This window comes from Gallinula chloropus (assembly GCF_964237585.1).
Source record: "Gallinula chloropus genome assembly, chromosome: 3".
Classification (NCBI taxonomy): Eukaryota; Metazoa; Chordata; class Aves; order Gruiformes; family Rallidae; genus Gallinula; species Gallinula chloropus.
In genome coordinates, this window is record NC_140087.1 from 7,103,364 (window position 1) to 7,130,568 (window position 27,205).

The window sequence follows — 27,205 nt, forward strand, 5'->3', positions numbered from 1 at the left end:
CACATACAGCTTGGCTAGTACATGTTCTTTCACATCCTTCAGCCTGCCTACCCCAAAATGAATATAACCTCTTTTCCAAGAGCACATTGCAAGACAAAGCAGAGCTAGGACTTCACAGAAAGAAATGATATCACAAAAGTTTCTAGCAAAGAAAGCAAGGAAGAAATTTGATGAGAAACTAGGGCACTTTGGGGAGCTAAATCAATCTTTGACATTCTGTAAAGTTGTGCTGGTTCTGGCAAGGTCTCCTTCAATGCATTTTGGGGGTAATTTTTATCCTAAATCAGACAGCAAAATTCAACTCAACAAGGGTAGAAATAGCATTTTATTTAGGAAGTTAATAAATCTTAGTGTTAAGCTTATCACTGCAGTCCAGGATGATAAGGCAGGTTTTGTGTTGAAGCTGGTAGATTTTCACGGGTATGCCACGTTGCCCTCCAGAGATACCAAAACACTTGAGAATTACATTTTCTGCTTTCTTTGCCATCTTCAGACACCACACAAGATGTGACTGCCAGTTTTTCTTACTGCTGTAGAGACAAACTCCACAGGCTTTACAAGAAAACACACTGATCTTTGTTTTCTATACATTGAAGACAATCCTTTTCAAATATTTAAGACTGAAAGTTCTGGTTTATTAACTACAGTTTACATTAGGTTATCAACAGTTGCTTCTGTGCCAGAGCAACCCTATTTGCTGCAGACTTCTGTACCCTGGAATCTGAATATCAATCTTCTTCGCTTGTCTGGGCATATGAATGCCTATAGTAAGCTATCATATCATAACCATCACATCTGTACAGAATTGCTGTAGTTTTATATGGACAGGTTCTGGTGAAGGGGGTCAGCGGGGGTAACCTCTGCAAGAAGCAGCCAGAAGCTCTCTGCAGGCCCCAGACAGTGAACACCAGCTGGCTCAAGGCCAGAGCTGTTGACCAAGGCGGAGCCCATCAGCAATGGTTACAGCACCTCTGGGAATCACATTTAGGAGAAAAAAAAACAGCAGGCAGATGCTTTTTGCCACCAGAGAAGGGAGTTAGAAGGTGTAAGAAACTGTGCAGGCACCAAGGCCAGAGAAGGGGGGGGAAGAGGTGCCCCAGGTGTTGGAAAGATGCCCCTGCAGCCCATGGAGGACCCCACGCCAGAGCAGGTGGAGACACCTGAAGGACGTGGGCTGGAGCACCTCCCCTACGAAGAGAGGCTGAGGGAGTTGGGCTTGTTCAGCCTGGAGAAGAGAAGGCTGTGGGGGGACCTCATTGCAGCCTTCCAGTGCCTGAAGGGAACATATGAACAGGAGGGGAATCAACTTGTTTAAAAGGGTAGACAATGGCAGGACAAGGGGCAAATGGACTAAAGCTGAAGGAGGGAAGGTTTAGATGAGATATTAGGGGGAAGTTCTTTACAGAGAGAAAGGTAAGGTCCTGGAACAGGCTACCCAGAGAGGTGGGGAATGCCCTGTCCCTGGAAGTGTTCAAGGCCAGGTTGGATGGGGCCCTGGGCAACCTTGTGTAGATCCAGGCCTGGAGGTTGATGGCCCCGCCTGTAGCAGGGGGCTGGAACTCTGTGATCCTTGGAGTCCTAACCCTGTGGGAAGCCCATGTTGGACCAAGCTCCTGGCAGCAAAACCTACAGCCTGTGGAGAAACCAACCCATGCTGGAACAGGTTTGCTTGGGAGGACTTCTGACTCCATGGGGGACCAAGCTGGAGCAGTCTGGACCTCAAAGTCAGCACCCCATGGAAGGGAGCCATGCTGAAGCAGCTTGTGAGGAGCTCAAACCCAGACAGAAAGGTCTCATGTTAGAGAAGTGCATGGAGGACTGTGTCCTATGGGTGGAACCCCACACTGCATCAGGGGAAGAGTGTGAGGAATGCCCTCCCACCCCAGCTAAGAAAAAAAACATCTCTTGAGGAACTGATCTAAATCCACAGTCCCTGCCCCTCACAATGGGGGGGAAGAAGGGAACAAAATCATTAATGAAGTTCAGTCTGCTAAGAAGGGGAGTGGGTGGGGGAGGTGCTTTAAGATCTGGCCACACCTCATCATCCCACTCCGGTTTCACTGTGTGTATAGTGTAGTAAATTAGTCTTCTTTCCTCTATTCTGTGTTGAGTCTGTTTTGCCTGTGACACTAATCACAGAATGATCTCTTCCTGTTCTGATCTCTACACCTGAGCCTCTCATATTTTTCTCCCCCTCCAGCAGAAAAGTGGGGAGCAGTAGAGTGACTTTAGTGGTCATCTGGCTTATGGCCAGGGTCAAACCCCCACAAGGGCAATTCCACCTCTGTCAGGAAATTCATGTTCCACTGCTTAAGCAATAAAGACACCAGCGCCTCAGAGACACAGAGCAAAAGTTCTCTCAAGTTAAGGAGGATGTGGACATGCAGCAAAGGATGTAAGCTGCAATGTAGGCAAAGAAATGTACTTTGCAGACATGCTTGGATCTGAAGCTGGACAAAAGTCTTCTGCCCAGGCTTTGTTATTAATGTTTCCAGGTCACCTTTGAGACATAGAAGTTCTAGAAGTACAGTGTTCCTAATTTACTCTACTACTGGTAAAAAGGTACAGTCTATTTAAAACTATGTCAGAAGCCATTCTTACAGTGACAAGCGATTCAAACAGTAAGAAAACTGAAGAAAGGCAATGAAGCTGTCAGGAGAATGGCTTTTCCCATTTTTTGGGTCGAAGCATACACATTTATGTGGCCAGTTAAAGCAATGAAGTATTTCACATGCAATCCTAGAATACCTACTGGGCTGGGTTCAATATTAATTTAAAAAAGTCATAACAGTCAAGGGATAATTGTATATAATCAGGCCATGCAAGTAAATGAGGAGGCAGCTTATTTACAGACACTATTTTGTTGGCAAGAAAGAAGGCATTACCAAAAATGAAACTAAATAGAGAACTCACTGCCAATATTATACATAATTCAACAGCGTCCCAATTACACTGCCCTTTTATGTTTTCTTGAGCAGCAGTGAGAGATGGAAGAGACTCTTCCAGGTCTGTGCCATGGCCTTTGTAGCCTCTTACTCTCCTTCATTGTGGTTGCTCCTTTCCCTCACCAGCTTGTATTTACAATACAAGTTGGAAGTATTTATAAATATCTTCCCTGGGTTCTTTTTTTCCATCAAACATTTCAAGTCTTCTGAAATGTCTTTTCCCCCTTGCATCCAAGGGGGGAAAAAAGCATCCAGGGAAATGCTTTGCTCGAGAGGTCAGGACTGCATGTCAGAACAGGGGTTAAAACTAAAGAGGCTTTGTTCTGTGTTCATACAACTACATTGTCATTATCCCACTACAGCATTAACATTGGTAACTAAGATCCACAGCCTCACAACACCAGAGCAGCAACTCAAAACCCTGCATATAGGGACAATGAAGCTGTGGCCACAAAGACATCATTTCCCCATCTGATGGTTCTTGTCACACCAAACAATCAACTGCAGATGTCAAGCCTTATTGTAAGTTTCTATTTATTTTTATCCAGACATGTTGCTTTTGCAAGACATACTTAACAGATTAAAGCCATAGGAAAACAGACCCAGCTCATTTCTGCTCCTCAAAGCTTCTTCAAGCCTGCACATGTTTAAAGACAGCCAAATACCTCCACAACAGCCTGCAGAAAAGTCAGAGGAGAGGATACAGGCTAGCAACTCCTCCCAGCAGGCAACAAAAAGCAGCTGGGCTATTTCAGTCTCAAAACCCTGAGCTACTTTCCTCAAGAACTGTGAGCATTTGACCCTTGCCTAAGAATATCTTCTTTCTGGGAAGGGCAAAAAGAAGAGGCAGCCAAACTGGGGAGGAAAAAGGAGCGGAAGCTGCAGGTGATGGGGTGAAAGGAATGGCAGCCACACAGGGAACAGAGGAAAAGGGACAACAGAAAAGTTCTTTACAAAAACAGAGGACTAAAGACAAAATATAAAATAGCTTCTCAGCACTGGGCCTTAGGACAAGCGGAGTGTAATGATGATCTAGGGTTTGGCACAAACAAAAGTCATCCTGTGCTACTAGTGTAGGGTCCCTGGGCTCTTCTCATAGATGGGATAGGAAGAGAGATCTGTCTCCTGAAAAAGTGGCCTACCAGCCTCACTGTTCACCCCTGTCCCAGCTCAGCTTCAGCAGATGGGAGACTGCAGGAGCAAGCAGCCACCAGCTCACCAACACCCCACTGGAGTTTTGTTCTATCTTACACCACCAGCTGATTTTCCCCTCTCTTCCTCTTAATGCTTCTCTAAAATTAGGCCAGGAATCATAATTTTGTATGGCATTAAGTGAGAGGAAGTGTGGCAGGAGCTGAACCCACTCCACCTCCCACCCCCTGCAAGCCCTCTCAATTCAAGTGCCAAGAGTGGACTTGATGGTCAAAGGCAAGACATGGCCAGAGGATGTTACATTCTCCTACACGTACCACTGGGACAATTAGTGAGGAGAAGAGGGACTGCCCCAAAACAGCCATCTGCCTCAGGGCCTTTCACTTGCCTCCACTGAGCAAGAACAACAAAAATCTGGGAAAGAGATTTGCGCAGCCTCCACATCAGGAAAGAAAATAAAGAGCATTTCTCTCCAACTAGTTCTTATTCTTCCACACGGGTAAGCTGATCCTGAGGGATACAAACTGAATAAACATGACCTTAGCCTGCAGTCCCCGAACAGCAATCTTGCACACTTTCAGTGTGGTAATGGCCACCAAGCCATACATTGTGGGGTGGGTCAGTTTTGATTACTTGCCATCGAACTGCTCCAGCTTGATCAGTCCTGAAAGATCATAGTGATTTGCCCTAGGTAGAATGAACCAGGGCTGTTTCAGCAGTAGCACTTGACACCCCTCAAGTACTGAAGTACCATACACAGAGCTAGCTAATACTCCTGTAGTCTTGTAAACTGTGAACAGTGGGACTAATCACCCAGAACAGGGATATATAGCATGCACTGCACAGCTATTCATGATACTAATAACATCTGGACTCCAATCTGGCATACCAAAGAACACCAGCATCTTACCTGCTGTCTCCAGCAAAAGCAATTGCAAGTTTCCACACACATGTTGTGTACGTATCAAGGTGACATTCAATAAAAGAGAGACTGTGCTGAATTGTACCTGTCCCTTCCTTTAAGGCTAAGGGAGAACACTGTGCAGTTGATAACTTATCCCTATAAATTTGTTTCCCTTGATAAGGTTTGTTTCTGGTGGTGGTTTGGTTTTTATTTTTCTGAGAAGCAACACTAAACATAAGATAGACCTTAATACCTCCAATTAAAAAAAAAACCCCTCAAGCTTCTGGACAGATTTTCCAACCATTCTAATAATGTAGTGAGGATATGAAGACTGCCTTTCAAGTGAATGGGGCTTTAACCTACAGGAAGACCTTCAAAAAGAATTTGTGTTCACCACCACTCAGGTTTCTGGAATAATGACATACAAAACATCTCCTACTTCTCTCCTATTTCCTGTGCAAACAAACAAATATTGTAGCTGGCTTTCATTTCCATCGTGGTTACATAAATAGATATAAGCAGAATAGTAATTCCCAGTTGTTCTTTTATACAGCACAGAGAAAAGTCGAACACGTACACATTAATTGCCTGGTGTAAACCTTTTCACAATAATAATAATAATAAAAAAAATCCAGGCACACCTCAAAGACTGTGCTGGCTCCCAGGCATGGGAATGGTTCATCACACAAGCTCCCTGTGCCTCAAGAAGCCCAGGAAGGTGAAAGCCAATCCCATAGCAGATCACAAGATACCTCGGCGCTTTTTTCCCCACCAGTAGGAAAAAACACCCAACCCAACCCTCCATCCCATCTGCTGGGGTAAAAACACATGGAAAGTCAACTAAAGAGCAGCTTTAACGTGTTCCGGGCAACTGACAGGGATTTGTAATCGACACCAGCCCTTAAAAACAGCGATTAATTACTGTGGTAACCAGAGCATGACATAACCCACACTTGGGCTGGGAATATAGGGGCTGCAGTGCACCCTCATCCCCAGATGCAGCTCAACAGGGTTTCTCGAGGGGCTGCATTGTCTGGGTGCAGTCAGTCCCTTACAGACCCTCTTTACTGGGGATGGGGTGCTCTGCCCACACTCCCCCTTCCTTTACAGGAAATCTTACAGCCATGGTGCTGCTGCTGTGGCTTTGGAGGAAGGTTGCATGTAGTAGAAGGAGGAGAGAGAAAATGTTGGGCATGCAAGGAAAACAAAACAAGGGATACCATGGATTCTAGGATCAAGGTAGGAATTCATCTCAAGAACTGATGTACCACTTTTTACCTTCCTACTATTGTATTTTCTTCATTCATTTCATGGGTCTTTTATGAAAAGACAGTTGTCCTTCTCTCTTCCAACAGATCACCATCACAATGTTTTTAAGAACAGCCTGTCCACATGCACAAGCTATTTCATTGCAAACCACAGGGTAAGCTCAGCCTATCTGAAATCAGAGCAAAGCTATAATCACCCAAAAAGCAAAGAAACAGGTTCTTCCTCCCTTCTGTAATTTATTCCTATGCCACAGAAGCATACTTAGACCCCAAGACAAAATGAGAATCATACTGAACTGATCTTATTCTGGAGAAGCTGAAACCATTAGTATTGTTCCACTCCTGCTCTCAGTTAAATCTTTAACAAATTGTAAATAAATAACAATCCAGCTTAGTATCTGACCAATGGACGGGGGGAGTGAGGGGGAAATCCACACAATAATCACATGGGCAAGTCAAGCAATCATGTTCAGACTGGGAAGGTCTCTATTTGTAAGATTACAGGCCCTATTCATTTGTAAGAGGGGAAAAAAAAAAACACCAACAAAAATACCCCCAGCAGTTCATGGCTTGATACCAAAATGGGCAAGCAGGAACCCAAGGAAGAAGCTTCCAGGTAAATTCTGCAACTGTTTGAATCCCAGTTACTGGGAATGGAAAAATACATCACAGCAAAGATCTCCATCTGTGAACATGGTGAGACCCTGGCACAGGTTGCCCAAAGAAGCTGTAGCTGCCTCCCCACCGACAGCATTCATGGCCAGGTTGGATGGGGCTTTGGGCAACCTGGTCTAGTGGAGGGTGACCCTGACCATGGATATTTGAGGTCCCTTCCAACCCAAACCATTCTATGGGACTGCTGACCAAAGCACTGCCTTAAAGACACAGCTTTTAGGAAAGCTGGCTGCTGGCTCAAGGGAGAAAAAGAAGACCAGAGTGACAATATAGCTCCCAGGTCACTTCAGCCAAATAAAACCAGCTATTTGCAGGGCACTGCATACAAAAAGGCTGCAACACAGTGCATGCCACCACAGATACATACAGCCACAGATCAATTACTATTTTTCTAACCAGCAGAGAAATTACTGCACACCCTACCAGAGAAGCAGACACAAGTCATAAAGCCCACAGTGGCATTGCCACAAACTAGATATAATGACTTTAGACCTGCTGAACACACACCTGTATTTCACTTACTGTGAAAAAAACAACGTAGGAGAGAAGGCTCCCATTCCATCTTCTAGTAACAGGAAAACACATAGCATGCTTACATTAAGTTTTAACACAAACACCCACCCTCACTGAACTCAGTCCTACCTAAAAACATGCAAATAAATAACAGGGAGAACTGATGCCCACTTAGGACTGCATCACCACCACCTCCAACAGCACAACACACAAGTACTTACTAAGCCAAACAGCACTTTCTTCTTCCACTGCAGCTCCATCCAGACCCACAGCACCAAATATCAAACCACCTTTTTCTTTGTGGGTACAATCACATCACTTCCTCCCTATTTGAGTGAGGAATGGCTACAGCTGACTGTTTACCTACTGTTGATTCCCATCAGGTCTCACCTGGGGCCATCACCACTCCTCTCAAGAACATCAGCACTAGGGTTTGTAACAAGGGAGAAGGTAGGACATCATTGAGTAGCAGGAAGCTAAGGACCTTAGCAATGAGCAGTTAGCTCAGGTATAGTATTACAACACAGATGAGCCAAATAAAATGATTGTGAACATAGATCCCTCCCTTCCTCCCTCCCTTCCTCCCTTCCTTTCCCTATTTTCCCCATCTCCCTGCCCCTGCTCTTCCCTGTTTCCTGCTTACAGGCTCCTTCCTTTCACCAGTCCATGCTTTAGTCTAATCAAGAGTCAGCTAACGACCCAGCAGCAACAACAACCTTTTTCAGCCAGGTTCATTCCCTGCTATTTCAGTCAGCTGGCTCTGAGATGTGACAGGAACCAGATCTGGCTTAGCAAAAGAAGAAGGAGCAATTTGGCCAGGAGCAGGGAAGAGACAGAAGTGAGATCTCTTTTTGGCAGCTTGTGAAACTGTCATTTGGGAGCAAACTCATTCCTCAGCCTTAGCTCTCATTTATCTTGCCCAGTTCTGTGAAATGGGGGAGAGGGTGAGTCTTCACGTCTGGTAACTCACTACTGGTAACTCTGCAAACAACTTTTAGGTGTTAGTTCAGGAGTGTCTGATTAGGAAGTGGTTTCTTCCCACCACCTCCACCTTTTTCTTTCTTCTCTTTTTTTTTCACAGTCTCCTATTGAACTGAATGGATACGTGTGGGCACATACATATTGTTCACATATTCACATCTGAAGTGTCCCAAATAACAGCATTGAGAGGCAAATCCCAGAAGTTATTACAGGCTCATCTCTAGGCACATCTTTAGCTCCTTCCCACTTCTAAGCAGAGTTTCACACGCAGCGTGATGAGCTTCAGCCAGGATCTGTTCTCCACCAAACAATCTCTCTTATGCAGCCATGTACATGTCTCCAATGAAACCAGCATAACATGCCTTAGGATGCTGGGAACAAGGTTAGCTCACTAATAGAATTCAACCCCCTGTGATGGCAACATCTTCTGTGTTTGAGTAACGCAGTTTGTGACATGGTCTCTAGTACCAGGAGAGCTTCAGCAGCCCCAGACCCATTTTCTCTCCAGCACTTGTACCAGCCTCTTCACTGTGCTAGTCCATGTCTTTGTAGCCACATGATAAAGTACTCTGGAAAGCAGACCACTCTGGAAATACAAAACAATGACAGAAGCTTGTTTCCATTTTTTTTCCCCATTTGGATCCAGCCACAAACATGGTCTCCATGACACCATGCAAACAGCTCCACCAGTGCAACAAGGGGGAGGAAAACCTGGGGATGGGGACAGGAGTAAAAAGGAGCAGCTGAGAGTAGAGCAAGGAGCTCTTTTGCCAGCTGCCAGAGCCCCCCTCTGCAGACCCAGCCTCACCCAACACTGGTTTCAATGGCAGACTGCTTGTCTTGTGGTTTAATGCTGGCAGCCAATTAAGCACCGCACAGCCGCTCACTCCCTGTCCCCGGTGGGATGGGGAGTGCAGCTCAAAAAGCTGGAATCAATCCATTCAGCACTACTATGTATCATTCCATCAGGAGAAGAACCAGGAAAAAAGCTAAACTTGTGGGTTGAGATAAAAAACAGTTTAACAGGGCAGGAGTGAGTAATAACAATGATAAAAGAATACACAAAGCCAAGTGATGCCCAGCACAACTGCTCACCATCTGCTAACTGATGCTCAGCTAGTTCCCAAGTCAGAGTGAGCCCCCAACAGCTCCTCTAGTTTATATGCTGAGTATTACAGCAGATGCTGAGAACATCCCTTTGGTCACTATGGGTCAGCTGTCCCGGCTGTGCCACTTCCCAGCATCTTGTGCACATCCTCACAGGCAAAGCACAGGAAGCTGAAAAGTCCTGGACTTGGTATACTAATATTATTTAGCAACAACCAAAACATCAATGTATTTCCAACATTATTGTCTTCCTAAACCCAAAATACAGCACTATAGTCAGTACTAGTACGAAAAATAACTATCCTAGAGCTGAAACCATGACAGTATCCACCCCTTATTATATATATCATCTACATGATATATAGTATCATAATGCCTAGGTCCCCACTTTCCAGTTCATTTCAACCATTTTCATGTCTTTTGATACAAACACACAGATACCATTCCCTTAGTCAATGAACCATCCCTGTGAAATGTCTGTAAATTGTCCATAAAACTCCACAAATGTCCATGAGTTCATTTAGTCCATGACTTTGGGCTCCATCTGTTATAACAGTCTTTGCAGGACAGGAGAGATAGTGTATCATGTTGGATCATTGTATGCTGAAACCAATTCTAGTTCCATTGGTTCCATCACTGATGCATTGTTTGGTTTCATCAAGATTAATTCTTCATTCTTCATTAACCTGGATTCTTACTGTAATACCATTGGCAAATAATTCACCATTATGTTGCCAGTCTAGTTCTACCTGAGCCACTTCAATCCTAGCAGCCTAATCCACCTGCTGGTTGTTCTGATGTTCCTCCATGGCTCAACTCCTGGGTACATGGGTATCTACATGACATACTTTTACAACATTCAAGCCCACTGTGTGATCAGTGTGACCCACTTACTCGACATAGCATCAGTTGTATGTGTAAAGACTCTCCCATTGAACATCCACCCCAGCACTGGCAGTCGGGGTGCCAGGAGGAGCTGGGCTTCAGCACCAATCCCTTCCAAAGCTGCTCAAACCCCTTCATATGCTGGCAGTATCTCCTTTTCAGATGGAGTATAGCAACCCTGGACCCTTTGTTTCCCCAACTCCACAACCTTGATCCCAACTTTCCCCTGGTGCTTTTTGCCAGGGCCATCCTCCCTGGCTGTGGTGTAGAGTATGTTCTTAAGAACTGGTCCTGCCCAGACTGGCCCAAGGGCTACTGCATGGACTATTTCCTGTGTGATTTGTTCAAAGGCTTGCCATCGCTCAGGGATGGAAATCATTCTTCTTCTGGGTCACTTGACAGGTCACTTGGGGGGTTTACGATCAGACTGTAATTTGGGATATGCATTTGCCAAAAAACCAATGACACCTCCTTTTAACTAGTTGGTGGAGACATAGCTGTTACTTTGTTGATCACATCCATTGGGATCTGATGATGCCCACCTTGCCATTTTATTCCTAAAAACTGGATCTCCTATGCAGGTCCTTTGACCTCAATCTGCTTTATGACAAAACCAGCTTTCGTAAGGATTTGGACTATTTTCCTCAATTTCTCAGAAACTTCTGCTCTGTTTCCCCATATGATGATGTCCTCAATGTACTACACATGTCCTGGAGCTTCACCATGTTCCAGTGCCATCTGGATCAGTCCAGGGCAGATGGACTGTGTTACCATCGCTGGGGCAGTCAATTCCAGGTGTACTGGATGCTCCTTCAAGTGAAAGCGAACTGTGGCCTGCACTTTGCTGCCAAAGGGATTGAGAAAAACGCATCTGAAGTATCGGTTGTGGCACACCACTCAGCTGCATTCAGCTGTGGTGCATATTCAAGCTCCAGCATGTCTGGCATGGCAGCTCTCAGTGGCAGCATGACTTCATTCAGGCCACTTGACAAAAGTCTGCTGTCAGCCCCCAGTCTCCATTGGACTTCCACACTGGGCATTGTTAAAGGGTGAGCAGGTTCTGCCGATCACTCCCTGCCTTTCCAGTTGATGAATCAGCTTCTGGATGGGAATCAGGGAGTATCAGTTGGTGCTATATTTCTGCTGGGGCACTGCTGCAGTACTGCCAAGAGTGCATGAAGCCCCTAGGCCAGCCACAATGGGGTGCATTTCCCAGTCATTCCCAGTTAGGCTCAACTTCTGCCTCCAGCACTGCTGGGATCCCCTGGAAGGGTTCTGCCCCTTCATGGTTCAGTGGCATTAGGGTAGACTGTGCACCAGTGTCCACTGGAGCCTTGTACTTCTGGGAGTCTGACATGCCAGGCCATCAGATCCACAGAGTCCAATAAACCCAGTTGTCCCTTTCCTTCTCCTGGATGGAGGCAGAGCCCCTCTATTCCTGGTCAGTGTTCATTACTCACATCTTATAAATATGACTTAAGTCCCTTCAAAAGAATCAGAAGGAAGATGAGCCATGCTACTTGGTCTGGGGAACTGCCCTCTGGAAACCAGAGTGGCATTTTTCCTGGAGGAATCCCCTTTTGTGATTGCTTTTCCTTGCAACTCATGTTCCCATGCCTCTAAGGTCAAGGTAGATCTTCCAGTTACTAGCAATAAATTTAACTCTATCTCAGCTGAAACCAGGACACCATTGCAGGTGCTCTCAGGAAATTCCCCTGTATTCTGGCTGTAGGCCACTCAGGAGAGTTAGACACCTTTGAGAAGATGCTACCTCCTTCTCTCCCAGAGCCCACACAAACTGCACACGTTAGTCATTTTGCTTCTTGGCAAACATTGCCCATACAGTTTGACAGAAGCGCTACAGTAACTGCAGATCAGATGCTTCCGAGTACTACACTGTATTTTATAGCACCGTATAGCATTTTACAAGCATTAACTAACCAACAACCCTTCCAGGTAGTTAAGTTTAATTATCCCCATTTTACAGGTGCTGAACCAGACCCAGAGAGGCTGAGAGATTTGCCCGAGGCCGAAAAAAAACAATTGGTGTCCAATCCCAGACTGTAAATCAGGAGCTCCTGCATGTAACTTCTTCCTGAGCCTCTCATTGCAGTGGCAGCAAAGTTCCCTTCATTTGCTGCTGCAATAGAAGCTTCTCCTGGGAAAAAAAAAAAAAAAAAACCAAAACCAAAGCAAAACAAAACAAACCAACCACACAAAAACCCCAAAACCAAAACAAAACCCCCAAACAACAACAACGACAACAAAAAAAAACAGGCAAAAACCCCCCACACCATGCCCTTTATTGCAACAAATTGCTCAAGCTGCTTTTTGGCCACCAGCTCTCCTGTAACTTAATCAAGCATAGTCAAGAGGACACAAATCATCATGCTCTGGCTTTGGCCCCATACCTCACGAATGAATCAGGCAGACCGTATGAACAGGTCATCTCCCCATCTTTCTGCCTCTGATACCTACTTCTGCATCATACTTCTAGCTGATGGTTTTGGGGGGTGGTTTTTTTTCTTCCTCAGTTTCCTCTCATCAGCTGACTGGTCTTTTTGTGCACATTATTGTTTGTTTATCAGTCCTGAGCTTTTAATACCAGCAACTGCTGTGGTGCATACACAGCAGCTACAGTAGCAACAGTAAGTCCAGACCAAAAACTGGTGAGGTGAGGAGTATACTGAGTGGATACAGTAACTTTTACTTGAAAACAACAAAGACAGGATGCATAAATTAGTTTTAAGGCGTTTCACCTCACAGACTTGTCTCACCTTACATACTCAGAGGATGAAACATTATCTCTATGTGCTTGTAGCTGCTGGAGATACCTCCACAGAAACATTTAGTGTGAGGCTTTGGGTGGGATTTGAAGACTGGGCTGAAGTCAACTGAGAGACTGAGAATAATTCTCTTTCCAAGAATTACAGAGTATTTCTGGTCTACCCAAAGAAAGGAAGGACAGTATCTCCAAGCACCACTGGTGCTGCGGTGGCAACAGAAAGGCCAGTGTTAGGAATGCCTGAAGACTGATCTCTCCTTACTGTCAGTGCTGTCTCCCAGTCTTGAACTGGCAGTGTGGGCAGAGGTGACCAGAAAGCTTTCTTCCCTCAGACTTGCTCTGGCCCTGCCTCCCTCACTTCCTATCGTAAGCCTTCAGCAAGTTCTGCCTGATGCTCATCCTCTGGAAGCAAGTGAACAAGCCCCACATCAGTTACCCATTTAGGCTGGTCTTTGCTACTACTCCTCAGAGAAGTACCACTGCTTCTGAAAGATAACCACAGGCATGGCTGCTGCTCAGAAGTGTGCCAACATACCCCATTTGGCAGGCAATTTAGTTCTAAGCTACATCTGTACCTGTGTTCCCTCTCCCACTTTGGGCCAGCCACGCAGAGCAGCAGCCAAAACACATCTCAAAGATCAGGCATCAAGTCTCAGAACCCTAATCTTGCAAACACCTGAGTTGTTGACTAGGGTATGGTCATGACTCATTTGATGCCTGATGCATGGTGTTTTGCTAAAATGGAGCCCACATACCTGGGGAAGAAAAAAATAATTATTAAAGGACAAAGAAGAACGACAAATTTAAACTTGTCAGAGTGCAGGCTTCAAAATAAACTGCAGCTAAATACTCACAAGTGTACCAGTGTTCTGTATGTTAGTAAGGCCATTCATAAAGGAGAAAAGAAATTGGTATTGATTCTGGAGGCTCATGTCTCAATACATCTATAGGTTGTAAAGCTGTAGATATAAATCTAATAAATTAATCTAGCTGAGTAATAATAAGTTCCATTAACACAGTTAATACCTACCGAATCAATATGTATGAACAATTTCAGACATCAAATGTAACAGTAATTCTTCTATGAGTTAGAATGTGCTAGAATTTCTTTATTTATAATGGGATAATACATTCAGGTAACTTCTGCAGTTCATCTTAAAGATGTCACATGCTTCTGTACGCACACAGACACAGGGCCCTTCTTTCAAGTAAATCAAGTAAATCATTGGTGTCCTAAATTCAAATAACCTCTTTAGGATGGGAAAAAACTCTGAATCCTAGAGATTCTGCTTGGTTAATTCTTCCCCTTTGGGCAACCCTCCAACCATTGCATGGCTTCACACCTCACCCTGACTGCTCTGCCTTACTCTGTGAGAGCATTTTGCCCTGAATGGTTGTCTGATATGATTTCACCTTCTTGTTTAAAGGAGACAACATCTGGAATTTTCTGTTTCAATGCTGGTAAGTGGTGGCTCTGTACCTGTATGACAACCATCACATCACCGTGCCCCTCTGCTTCTAGACTACATCCTCCAAATGTCTTGGACTCTACTGAATCTCTTCAAAGATGTCTTGAAGAGATTCTTCCCACCCTTCCCAAAGACCCAGTCATAAACTGGACCTGAAAAAACACTGAAGCATACTGTCCAAAACAATGCTGATGAGCAATAAATCAAATCAAAGCAGCTTTGGCAGAAAAACACATAGAGGAGGTAACAAGGTCTCCAGAGCTACATACAGGTGTTCCCTGCTCTGAGATGAACTTCTGCAAATGGTGATCTCTGAATTCCAGAAAAACAAAGCACCCCCCTCAGTACACCAGACACCCAACAGCAGGGCTCAGGAATCCAAAATCTGACTGTAAATTGCCTGGGCATATCAGTTAGGTCACCTTGGAAAAGGGGGAACTGAAGTTTGAGCATCTGTGGGTGCCCACACACTTTTTCCCCACGATGTTTGAAGAAGCTTGGAATCTTTCTCTGTCTGATGGCACTTAATCATAGAATCATAGAACCATAGAATGGTCTGTGTTGGAACAGACCCCAAGGATCATAGACCTCCAACCTCCCTGCCACAGGCAGGGACACCAACCTCAGGCCTGGAGCTACACAAGGCTGCCCAGGGCCCCATCCAACCTGGCCTTGAACACCTTCAGGGATGGGGCATCCACCACCTCTCTGGGCAGCCTGTTCCAGCACCTCACCACTCCCTCTGTAAAAAACTTCCCCCTAATATCTAATCTAAACCTTCCTTCCTTTAGTTTTAATCCATTCTCCTTTGTCCTGCCATTGTCTATCCTTTTAAAAAGTTGATTCCCCTCCTGTTTCTCTGCTCCCTTCAGGTACTGGCAGGCTGCAATGAGGTCCCCCACAGCCTTCTCTTCTCCAGGCTGAACAAGCCCAGCTCCCTCAGCCTCTCTTCGTAGGGCAGGTGCTCCAGCCCTCTAATCATCTTTGTGGCTCCTCTGAACCCTCTCCAACAGTTCCACATCTTTCTTACCCAGCCTGATGAAAATTATTTCTACAATATTAAAGTTTTATTTCTTTCAAGTATCAAATCCCACAACCATTAAAATATTTTCCAGCTCCCTGCTCAACTCTTCTCAACCTACTTGCCATTTGCTGTCCTTCTTCACTTTCAATCTACACAGGATGGTCCCTACAGACCACAATATACTGGCAGCAGAGACTTTAAAAAGCCCATAATCAAAAGCATTTCATGTCTGTAGCAGCAATAGAGAGAAAAAAGGAAAGGAGCAACAGGAAAGAAACATTTGCTCAGTTTCATTACAGATCTCAGCTTCTCGTAAGAAGAGATGTGAGAAGGTCAATGCCCAAAGCAGGCTGCAGAAGCCACTGAAAACAGTGCTAATAAAACTCCATAAAAATATCTGGGCTCAGAACCATCACAGCATAATTAATTGAATTTTATTAAGTATCTTCCAGCATTTGTCTCATCCTCACAGAAAGGAAAAAAGCAAAGATCCATGCAAAAGAATATTGCACCCTGGAATAGTCACAGAGGCACCTGAGCAGACAAGTTAAACATCCAAGTTTTGGTAAAAACAGAAAGCGTAGGGTGGGAAACAGCTTATGCCTTATCCCCCTTGGAGCATTAGGCCCCTACCTGTCAGTGACACACTTCAGGCCTCCCATCTGTGATTCACAGTCTTGAGGAGTTAGACATAGACATCTACCTCCTCTCTTCAGGAAGAGGCAGAGAGAACTTGCTTTTGTTGTAGTCACCACTCCCATTCAGCACAGCCCCCTTTGGTTGAAAGAGTCTGAGCCAGCCTCACCAAGGATACATGAAGGATTGGGATTTGTTATTAGGCTAGAGAGATCCAGGAGGGAAGCTGTGGAGCCCTCTTCCTCTTCTGTATGATTGATGAAGAGGTATCAGAGCAGGAACGGACTCCAGGTACCTCCCTCCTACACTGCCAGTGGCTTCCTCTCCATCTCACCAAACAGCAGGGGAAACATTTAGTCCCCCTTAACTCATTTTCCATTTCTACCAAATGGAAACCAGATAAAGGCAGGTCACATCAAAACACTTGCCAGATGAGACAAAGCAATGAGAACTAACATGGCACAGAAGACAGCACCATTTTAACACCATTTTAAAATCAGTGCAGCCCAATAAAAGACAGTAAACCAGACTTCTGGACATACACCCAACAGGTTCTTTGACAAATGAACACCAGAGAGGGCTAAACAAACTAATAGCCCTCACAATGAATGTTTCAAATTTTGTTTTCATACCATTATCAGCTAATACTGGCTTACAGGTTGCAATTAACACTAGGATTTAGGAGGTAATAATTATGGGCTTGCTACTGGACATAAATGACCTCATTTATCTGTATTAGAGAAGCAGCAGTCTGTTTCAAGCATAGTGTGCTTTTGTAAGTGAACACCTTGAAGCCTGAAACGCCTTGGGAGATGAGCTGGGCAAAAAAGCATCTGCTGGCTCCAAACTTTTAAGCTTCAAAACTTCTTTTTTGCACTGGGACAAAACCTTATGAGGCTCTTCATCCCAAGAGAACCTCACATTCCATGTGTTCAAAGCAGCCCTCAGGGATACAGCAAAGCAGAGTTAAACCTGGTGTCCTATATAGTTACATCCATCATCAGATTACTATGAAGTCTTACCTGCCCTCCACCAAAAAAAATCTAGTCTGGACATAGCCCAGGGAGGTGGTGGAGTCTCCATCTCTGGAGATATTCCAGACCCATCTGGATGCCGACCTGTGCAATATGAGCTGGGGAGCTGCTTTGGCAGGGGGGTTGGACCCGATGATCCCTCGAGGTCCCTTCCAACCCCTATGATTCTGTGATTCTATGATAAGAGACTTTGCTGAACATGTAGTCTTGAAAAAATCCCATCCTTCTTGCCAAGGTTTTGACTCTTCTTCATTTTCTGACAGTTATAGCAAAAGAGAAGATTCATCATCTGTCTCTTAAGTTCCTACATGCTGCCACAGGTCAGACCAATCTGAAGGTGGAGCCTTCAAAAGGAAGAGTCAGTGGAAGGAAGCAACTGACCACCACCACTGCTAGGGAAAGCTGAAATTAACAGCCAAAATGACTGCATTGGCTAGAAACAAAAGGCTGGCTTAGTAAGTATCACTAATTTTTACAGTGGCACCTACATGGCATCACTAGTGGCCAGACCTTTCTGATGAGACCAAGGGTCTCTGAAGTTACGTGCCCGCCACTGAGTACCACGGCACATCCGAGGAGCAGATGCACTCCCTGCAGAAGGACAGCTCAGGTGCCATCACCAAGCACGGCCAGGCTGTGGGGACCCTCCCTTCTGCTCTGTTGCTCTTCAGTTCCAGCTGTACCGAGGAGAATGTGTTGCATGGGAGCCAAACCTGCTGCCTCAGTCATTTGGTGTCTCTCAGAAAAGTGATGGGGAGTGAGTGTGTATTAAAGAAACGCTTCCTTAAATCATGAGAGAAACGAAGTCAGAGAAGGCTGAAAGCCAAGCTTCAAAAGTGATGTGTTTTCAGTAAAAATCCTGGAGAGGCAGGTGACAGACAGAAATGAGCAAAGACAGGTAGATTAGGTGGTTCACAACATGAATTTCACTACCACCGATGCTTATGCACTTTACAGTCATAGTAATTTATGAGTTCCCATACAGATCTTCTTGCAACAGGTGATCTCAGCTCAGTTTGATCTCAGCTCACAAGCCTCTGAGCATGGCTCTTCTGTTGTTGGGTTTGGGGGCAATTTGGGGGTACATTTTTTTTAAGTCGAGCTTCTTCAACAAGATATTTTTCCTATGCTTTCCTGGTAATTAACCATAATCAGTATTCAAGTGCTGATCTGAAAAGGCTATCTGCTGACTTAAAGGAAGGGAACACCTCACTAATAGCCCCAGTGTTTCCCTCTGCCTGCAGAAACCACCACGATAAGGACAGAGACCCCAGCCATCTCCGAAGAGACAGAGCCACAAAGAGCCCTTCTGATCGCTGCTGGCATCTGGCCTTCCCCTCATTAGCACATTAAAGCTGCTCTGTCCATCCCATAAGAGCCACTCTGTCCATTCCCCCAGCTTCCTCTATGGAGCCATTTACAGTGCTGCTCCTTTGAAACCCCCCCCCCCCCCCCCCCAGTTCAAGAGGCAGTAACCCCTTTCCCAAAGCCCACGGCACAGCCAGTGTCAAAAATTCCCCCTCAGAGGCAGGCAGGCAGTAAGTACCCACCTTCTGAGGGTCACAGGTAGACAGACAACACCCGCATATTTCGCCTCGCCAAGTTGCCCCTCCTAGGAAAAGCCTTTTCCCAATCAGTACGCGAGTTGCTTTGGGTTTAGATTACAGTGCACTCGGCTTCAAACAATTCCTGCTTCCAATTAGGACCGGCAAGGCTTGCCCCTCCTAAGGGGAAAATCCTCAGAAGCAAAGGCAAGGTGAGGGGGACAAAGCTTTCCGACACCCACGCCGAAACACGTCAGGAAACCACACTCAGAGGCTTTGACACTGTACTTGGACAGACTTCCAGTACCTGCTACAGCAGCAACAGGGAACCTTTCTGTACTTTAGCCCATCTCCATTCCTCAATTGAAGCATTTTAAGAGTACTAGGTCATGCCAGTAAGCGTGCATTCACTGAAACAAGCCGTTTGGAGGCCAGGAGCACCTTTTTCTCCTGTTTTACAGGCATTTATTTCCCTTGCACACCCAAATTATTGGGAACACAGCTAATTTGCAGAGGTCACTTGCTTCCAAAATGGTGATTACAAGTAAACTAATGAGAAGAGGAAACAGCAGACAATTTTTCAGCCATTGATTTCTTTATCCTCTGCCAGGATGCTTTCCTACAGGCAGGTATGACCTTCCCACTTCCCTGATGAAAAAAGAATAATACTAACAGGTAGAAGAAAGCCAACCTAGTTGCTTTATCTATGCTCTGAACTCATTTTCTTTGACTTACTTCAGAATGGTATAAATATTTTTACCTAAAAGGAGAGCTACAGCGATCTGAATTGGACTCAGACTCATTCTTCTACAGTCACTGTTATTCTGGGTAGACTTTGAGAAGCTATTTGTAGTTTTTAAGAATAAAAATCCCAAAGGAAGCCGATCCTTTTGTTTTGAAGAAGAAAGCGAAGCAACTGAAGGTTATGAATACTCACTCTTTTTTTGGATTCAAAGAACGATATGTTTGATCCTTGACTTGCTTTTCATTAAGGAAAAAATGCCATAAATTATTTGGTTTGTTTGCCTCTCTGATCAGTCAACTGAAAGATGTTATTGCTTTGGGGCAATGAAATACGTTGCCTCAATTTCATTATTATTCAGCTTCAGGTTCTTTTTAGTACATAAACTCCCTCTGTCTGATTTACTACGTGGATACGCATTACTGGGGAAAAGAAAATCATTGGGTTACAGCTCTTGATACCTGCAATGTCATTTAAACATCTCTCATCTCTGAAGAATTAGTAGCCTTGACACAGGGTTCAAGTTCAAAGTTAGCCAGCCAGTGGGCCAAATTCTTCCTCAGCTCCATTATCAGTGATGGATTGAGCCTGTATCACACTAAAAAAGCACGAGTTTTACTCAGACCGTACCCAAACAGCTGGGTTTTCTGACAAAAGGAATCCAATTTTTTTCCTTTGCATAATTTTGTTCAATAAATCACTGCCTAGCTTAATGAATTATACTTATTAGAAACAGTATTTTTTCTTTCTTTTCCTAAGAAAGGTGGTGCTAATTAGACCATACACTGGCTTTACGCTCAAGGCTAAAATTTATCTGAGTGAATAAGTAGGCAAAGAAGCAGAGAGAGACTCAGAACTGCTCCAGAGAAAGCTTTCACAATTCACTAGTGCAGAGACCGTAACTACAAAAAGCTATTTGAAAGATGGCATGGGCCTGAGTGCCTGAAATTACTCTTATTCCATCTTCTGATCTCAAGCTGAATATGTCTCTAATATTCTGATACGATTTTTAGGAAACTTATAAAAAATACAAAGTGCCATTTAGCTACAGAGAGCAAGAAAAAGCATGTGAAGACATCCTTGAAACAGCCCGATAAAGCACAGCCAGATTTTACAGCTAGAATGCCTTAAGAAAGCACTGAAAGATAGAAGTAGGTAAACCCAGAAAAAATGTATGTGCTGCCCAGCTTTCTAAAAAAGTCCTCATCAAGGAAAGCAATACAATAGCAGGGCCTCAGATGGTACTTTGGAGACCTGAGTTCATCGACACGGTGACGTGGTTTAACACGGCTGGCAGCTGAGACAACCACGCAGCCGCTCATTCACTCCCCACCCCTGCAGTGGGGTGGAGAAGAGAATTGGGGAGGGGGGGGAAAAAAAGAGGTAAAACTCATGGGTTGAGATAAAGATAGTTTAATAGGGAAGAAGAGAACAATTATTATTATTATAACAAAACCGATAATAACAACAATAGCACAATGTACAAAACAAGTGATGATGCCACAGCACAGTTGCTCACCACCCACAGCCAATGGTCAGCTTGTCCCTGAGCGACCCCTCTTCCCAGCCCATCCGCCTGTTATATATGGAGCATGATGATGTCATATGGTATGGAGTATCCCTTCAGCCACTTTGGGTGAGCTGTCCTGGCTTTGTCCCCTGCTGGCTTCTTGAGCAACCTCCGCCTTCTCGTTAGCAGGGCAGTATGAGATGCTGAAAAGTCCCTGACTGCTTGGCAACAACTAAAACCATCGGTGTGTTATCAACATGATTCTCATCCTAAATATCAAACACAGCACTACAACAGCTGCTAGGAAGAAAATTAACTCCATCTCAGTCAAAACCAGGGCACATGGCCATGGTATTTCCGGAATAATCTCATTTTCTCACGGTAAAATAACTTTGTCATAGTATCTAAAAGTATTAACTCATTTTCCTTGCAGAAACTTCATTTTCCCTCCTTGTCCTGGTGCCTCGGACTACAGGGACAGTAAGATAAGCAGGTGGATGTCTTTCATTTAGATAAATAATTCGCCAGAATCCCCCAAAGAGTTCTTTTGGCAACCTGTTCCCCCTGTGTTTCAGCAATGGTTATTCTCTCACAGTTGCTCTAAGGAGGTGATAACCAGCCTTCTCAACATGAGATCAATCTGTAATTTAGTCCAAAAAGACTTCGGGGTCCACAGGCAACATTTTGCAGGCAATTCTCTACTCTTGACCCTTGCGGTCACCAAGGGAGTGCAAGGAAGGGAGACAGAGCAAGTTCAGACCCACCAACAGGTATCTGTGAAATAACACAAGTGCTGGGGTGGAGGCATGGAGCTCCAAACTACATGATTCTCTCCTTTTTTCTTTTTGCTTCCCTGCTATAGGTGGGAGGCAATACGGAGCAGGTGAGTCACTGCTTGTTAAGTGGTCCTCTACCAGCAGACAGAGTTGGTGGAGTCCAATTTTGGCTTCGCAGAGGCTGCGGAGAAACGAGCAAGCAGTCAAGCAGCCAACATTATTCTTTCTCTCCCAGGCATTATAGCAGGGCAGGGTCAGCCAGGGACACCTGCTGAGCAAATGTCACAAGGCAGGTACCAGGCAGGGCCCTGCAGCTGGGATTCATGGACCACGGCGTGAGTCACAGGTCCAGGAACATATCTGCAGTATACGATCGCCACATCCCCCCTTAATGCAATGGCAATTCAAAGTCATCCTCTCTGAACTTCAAGGATAAGGGGAACATTGTTCCTGTTGCAGCAGGTCCTGTTCACCATCACTGGCAGGTCAGAGTCTGTATGCAAACTGTTGCAGCAAATACTATCATTTCATTGAGCATCTCCAGTCCTCCGTGATCCTGACACCCTCAGTTTTGTGTTTTACTTTGCTTTTCTGTTATGACCAACTTTCTCACAGAGTGCAGTGTTTGCTGGGATCACTGAAATAGATTTTTCTCAGTCAAACCACTCTGCTTTCAGTGTGCTCTCACTCAAACACCCTGGGAGTGTTTCTCGCATTACCTCAGGATCTATTGAGTGAACAGGAAGGACAGGTTGGAAGGTGAAGTCAAAGTAAGTTTCCATAGCTCATAAAGCGATTTTAAGAGGAGCCTTTGAAGGCAATTCAGGAACCACCAAGGGCCTGGGTGACCAAGCTACTGCATATAAAGTGAGAGAGAAATGATGCTCAGTTTCTGCCAGTCTCTACCCCCATTCTCCTCCTCTCTTGTTTCCTCCGTGACCATACCCTGAGGACAGACATTCTAGTAGGACCTGCTGGGACAGGACAAGGGGTAATGTTCTTAAAATAAAGAAGGTGGATTCAGATATGACATATTTTACAATGAGGGTGGTGAAACTTTGTAACAGCTTGCCCAGAGAGGTGGTAGATGCTCCATCCCTGGAAACATTCAAGGTCAGGCTGGAGGGCTGCTCTGAGCAACCTACCTAGTTGAGATGTCCCTCCTCATTACAAAGAGAGGTGAACTAGATGGCATTTAAAGGTCCCTCCCAACCCAAAGCGTTTGGTGATTCTACCAGCTACAGCCAGGTTTCTGGCATCTCCAGCTGTTGCCAAGCTTTTGATTTGGTTATCCTGCCTACGGAGCCCCCACTTTGCCTAGCAGAGACCAGAGCACGTGAGCTCAACTCAATGAGTCAATCAGGAGCCTTTCACAAATGGGTATCAAGCAAATGGTGCTCATCAAGTATAGACAGTATAGAAAATCACTAACTGGAGAAGCCAATGTTTGGTTTGATCTGGGCTCTTGCTTCTTTAGGGGTACAGCATACAGACTTACATATTTGCATGCTATTGTTTCCACAGAGGATGAAATAAAAACACTGTGTTGGGATTCATTTCACTGTATCAACACAAATATTGCAAGACAGCCATGATTTCACATGGGCTGAGTCCTTAGCTCCCATGTAAAGTTGAAGGAACTTGGGCAAAATTTCCTCTGATAGTTTTTGGGATGGACTAAGGAGTCTCTTACACAAAGAAAAGGCTGCCTTAAGATGCCACAGTAACAAGACTTCCCCTTCTTCATAAATCAGGTAAATTTGGAAAAAAAAAATTTCTCTTGTTTCATGTTTGAGGGGAGGAAAATTGTATGTTCACAGAAACATGACTGGGCTCCTGTTCGTGATGGGAGATCTGCGTGATGGGAGATCTCCTTTCTACAGTCAAGTTTGTGACTCAGAACCTTGATCACCAGAGCCAATTTCTGTCCTTCCCCCTCTTGAAAAATACCAAGATATTCTCATTTCAATCACATATATATGACCATAAGTATTGATCTGACTCTTTACACAGGGCTGAGAGTTATATATATGCATATGCTTGGTAACTGCTTGAACTATATCAATCAAGCCAACACCTAGCCATGAAGACTGTGGTCAGTTTGTTGGCTACCCAGAAGTCATTATTACCACCCTTCAACAGGAGTTCCTATTGCTTCTGTATCAGATCCCCTCACCACATCTTCATACCTCTCTTGCTGCCCTTGAGAAAACTTCTTTTCACTAGTGTGTTACTCCAGGGCTGACACACACCTTGGGATGACAAAGCAGAAGGAGAGCAGGATTTTGCAAGCACAGGACACCTAAGATGACCTAAGGCTGTGTTGAGAAATTGCATGAATTTTGCTATGCTGAGAGATGAAACTGGGCATGTTCAAGAGAATGTGGAATTGAGTTTGAGCCGAAGCAGCTCTTCCTTGTTTCAACTTCTTTTCAATCCTTCTCATGCTCAAATTAACAAAGGATGAAGATTTCCTCCCTTGCTTATGCTTTTGAGGATTCTCCTGGAATGGTAACAGCTGATCGACTGCATGTAATAGCAATGATCTGCAAGCAAGCAAATACCTTCACATACATGTAAGAGAGATAGTAACAGTGATGATTTTCTAATGTCTAAAAGCATGGAAGAGTCAGTAAACATCATCTTCTAAACCAGCACATCCAGAGCTCATGTTTTTTCTTAGCAGCTCATCCCTATTAGCTGTACCCAAAAACTAACACGGAGACGGTGAAGCCGACACTGGTACACACCATCCCATCGCTGCTTGGAACACTGCAACTGCTCCATTAAGCACGCAAAAGTCATTAGGCAAAAGTGATGGCTTCGGCTGGCTTTCCAGACAGGAGCTCGGAGGCTCCTTTTCGGAGAAGCGCGACCAGTCAGGCTCTGGACAGACTCCGTTTGGTGGGGAAAAAAACCTCATCCCTAATCAAATCCCGTGCAGGAGGGGAAAAAAAATACTCCTGGTGAGGATGAGGAAGGTGAAGGATTTGAGTAGGGTGCGATTATTTACGCCGAGTAGCCGGCAGCGTTCCCAGCTCTGCGCTGACCGTTCCCAGCCGCACGCACGGGCGCCCCGGCAGCGCGGCGGCCGCTCCCGCAGCCAGGGCACGCTGCTCCTGCCCACGCCAGCTGCTCGGGAACCGGGAAAGATCCCACACGGGACCACCGGGCACCTCGGAGCATCGGGCTCCGCCCGACAATGCCGCGGACCCCCGCCGGGAATGAAGCGGGGAGGGGTGGGGAGAGCCCCTTCCCTCGCCCGGCGCCCGCGCACCAACTTCCCCGGCGGCGCCTCCGCCGCTGGCCGGGCTGCGGCTGCGGGGACATCGGCTGCCTCCTCCCCACCGCCCCACGCGTGTCCGCGATGGGCCGGGAAAGCCGAAGCAGGCGGGAGGCGCGGGGACCCCGCTGCGGGGGTGTGCCCGCGGGCAGAGCAGGTGCGACCGGCACCGGTGGGGAGGGACCGGAGCGGGCCGGGACCGCGCGTCACGCCGCCGCCTCGGAGGCAACAATGGGCCGGGGGGAGGCTCCGCGCCGCCGCCCCCTGCCCGCGGCTTCCACGGGCAAAGGAGCTGCCGGCTCAGCCGCCGCCGCCGCCCAGTCGGAGCCTCCGCGTCCCCCCGCTCCACCCCGCTGAGGGGGGCCGGGCCGGGGCTCCCCCGACGGCCGCCCCCGGGACCTGCGCGCCCCAGGGGGAGCGGCGGCGGGGCAAGGAGCCGCGCCGCGTCGTGCCGCCGGAGACCCGGTCCATCCCCGGCCTCACCTGTTCAGCACTTTCCTGATCCTCTGGCGCACGCTGGAGGAGGGCGCGGAGATGCCGCTCCTGCCGCCGCCGCTGCCGCCCTCCGCCGGCAGGTTCTCGATGGTGGCCACGACATGGCTGGGCTGCGGCGGGTGGTGCGGCGGCGGCGGCGGCTGCGGCGGCGGGGGGTGGCGGTGGTGGCGGTGGCGCTCGGGGGAGAGCATCGCGGCGGGGCTGCGCCTCAGCGGAGAGCGGGGCACATCCCGGCGGGAGGGCGGCGGGCGCTGCTGCCGCCGGCGCTGGCTCCCTCGGCTTCCGGGCAGCGCCAGACCCTCGCCCGCTCCTCCCTCACTGGGCTGCCATGCAGCGAGGGGCGGGCTGCCGCCGCCGCCGCCGCCAGCGAGTGCCGCTCACGGTCGACGAAGTGGCAGCAGTTGGGCGACCCTCCTCCTCCTCCTCCTTCTCCTCCTCCTCACACACCCCCCGCGCCCAGCCGGTGCCTCCCCCCGGCGGAGCCGCTGCGCCGCCTCGATCCCCTTTGTTCCCCGCTCGCCGCCGCCCCGCGCACCCCCTCAGCGCACGGCAGCCGCCGCGGCCCGGCCCGGCCCGTCACGGCGGCGGAGCCCCCTCGGAGCCGTATGTGGCGGCGCCCGCCCCTGCGCGCCGCGATGCCGCCGGGCGAGCGCGGCGGAGGCCACCAGGGGGCGCCGCTAGCGGCGGCAGCGCCCCCGCTCCCCCCCACCCGCCCCGTCCTCCGCGCCCCGGGGGCGTTGGGACTCGGGCGGGATTCGCAGGCGCTGCCGGAGGAGCGGGGGGCTGGAGGCGGCGGAGGGCGTCCCTCCCCTCAGGCCGGTGCCGCCGCCCCGACCCCGCCCGCTGAGCTCCGCGGGCCGGATCAGGGGGCTGCCCGGCTCCCGGTTGCCCCCTCAACTTCACCCCCTTCGCTGCTCATCCTCTTTCTGCTGCCTTTTTAAGGTGGCTTTTCGGGCCGTCAACTGACTCGTCCCACGGCAGCTCCGCACCTCCTCCACCGGCCGGCCCGGTGTCAGCACCTGGGCGCTACATTGTGCCCCTTGTGCCCCGAAACGCGGCGTGGCCTGCCTGCTCTCCAGTGGATTGGGGGAAGTGTAAACAAAACAGGCCCCCGAACAGCCGCCCTTGCCCGTCCGCCGCCCGACAGGCACGGAAGAGGCCGCGGGAAGCGGTGGCAGCCGCGGTGAAGTTGAGAGCCCCGCACGTTTTTCATGGGGACGGTGCACGGCGAGTTCATCCCCGGCCCAGGCTTGTTAGGAGCGGCGGTGCCTGCGCCTCTCAGGCGCGGGCAGCCTCTCTGAAAGGAGAGGGGACGAACGTGGCGTTTGTATTTCGTACCCTAAAAAGCAGGGGAAGCCGCTTTAGAAATCGATTCAGGCTCAGGGGAGGTAAAGCCACGACAAACCTTTATAACCCATCACGTCTCTGAAAGGCGGGTTTGTAGAAGCCCCGTGAGAGAAATAAAGCTGAAATTTCC

General features: G+C 47.3%; 1 protein-coding gene across 1 annotated transcript in view; it reads right to left on the minus strand.

Moving 5' to 3' along the window:
* Positions 1 to 25,919, minus strand: part of SLC35F1 (solute carrier family 35 member F1) — a gene marked incomplete at both ends in the record, with an annotated part of 232,819 nt that extends 206,900 nt beyond the window's left edge. Inside the window, one exon of the mRNA XM_084262311.1 lies at positions 25,717 to 25,919. Coding sequence (XP_084118437.1) covers positions 25,717 to 25,919 — 203 coding nt within the window. The remainder of the gene's footprint in view (positions 1 to 25,716) is intronic.
* Positions 25,920 to 27,205: the final 1,286 nt, after the last annotated feature.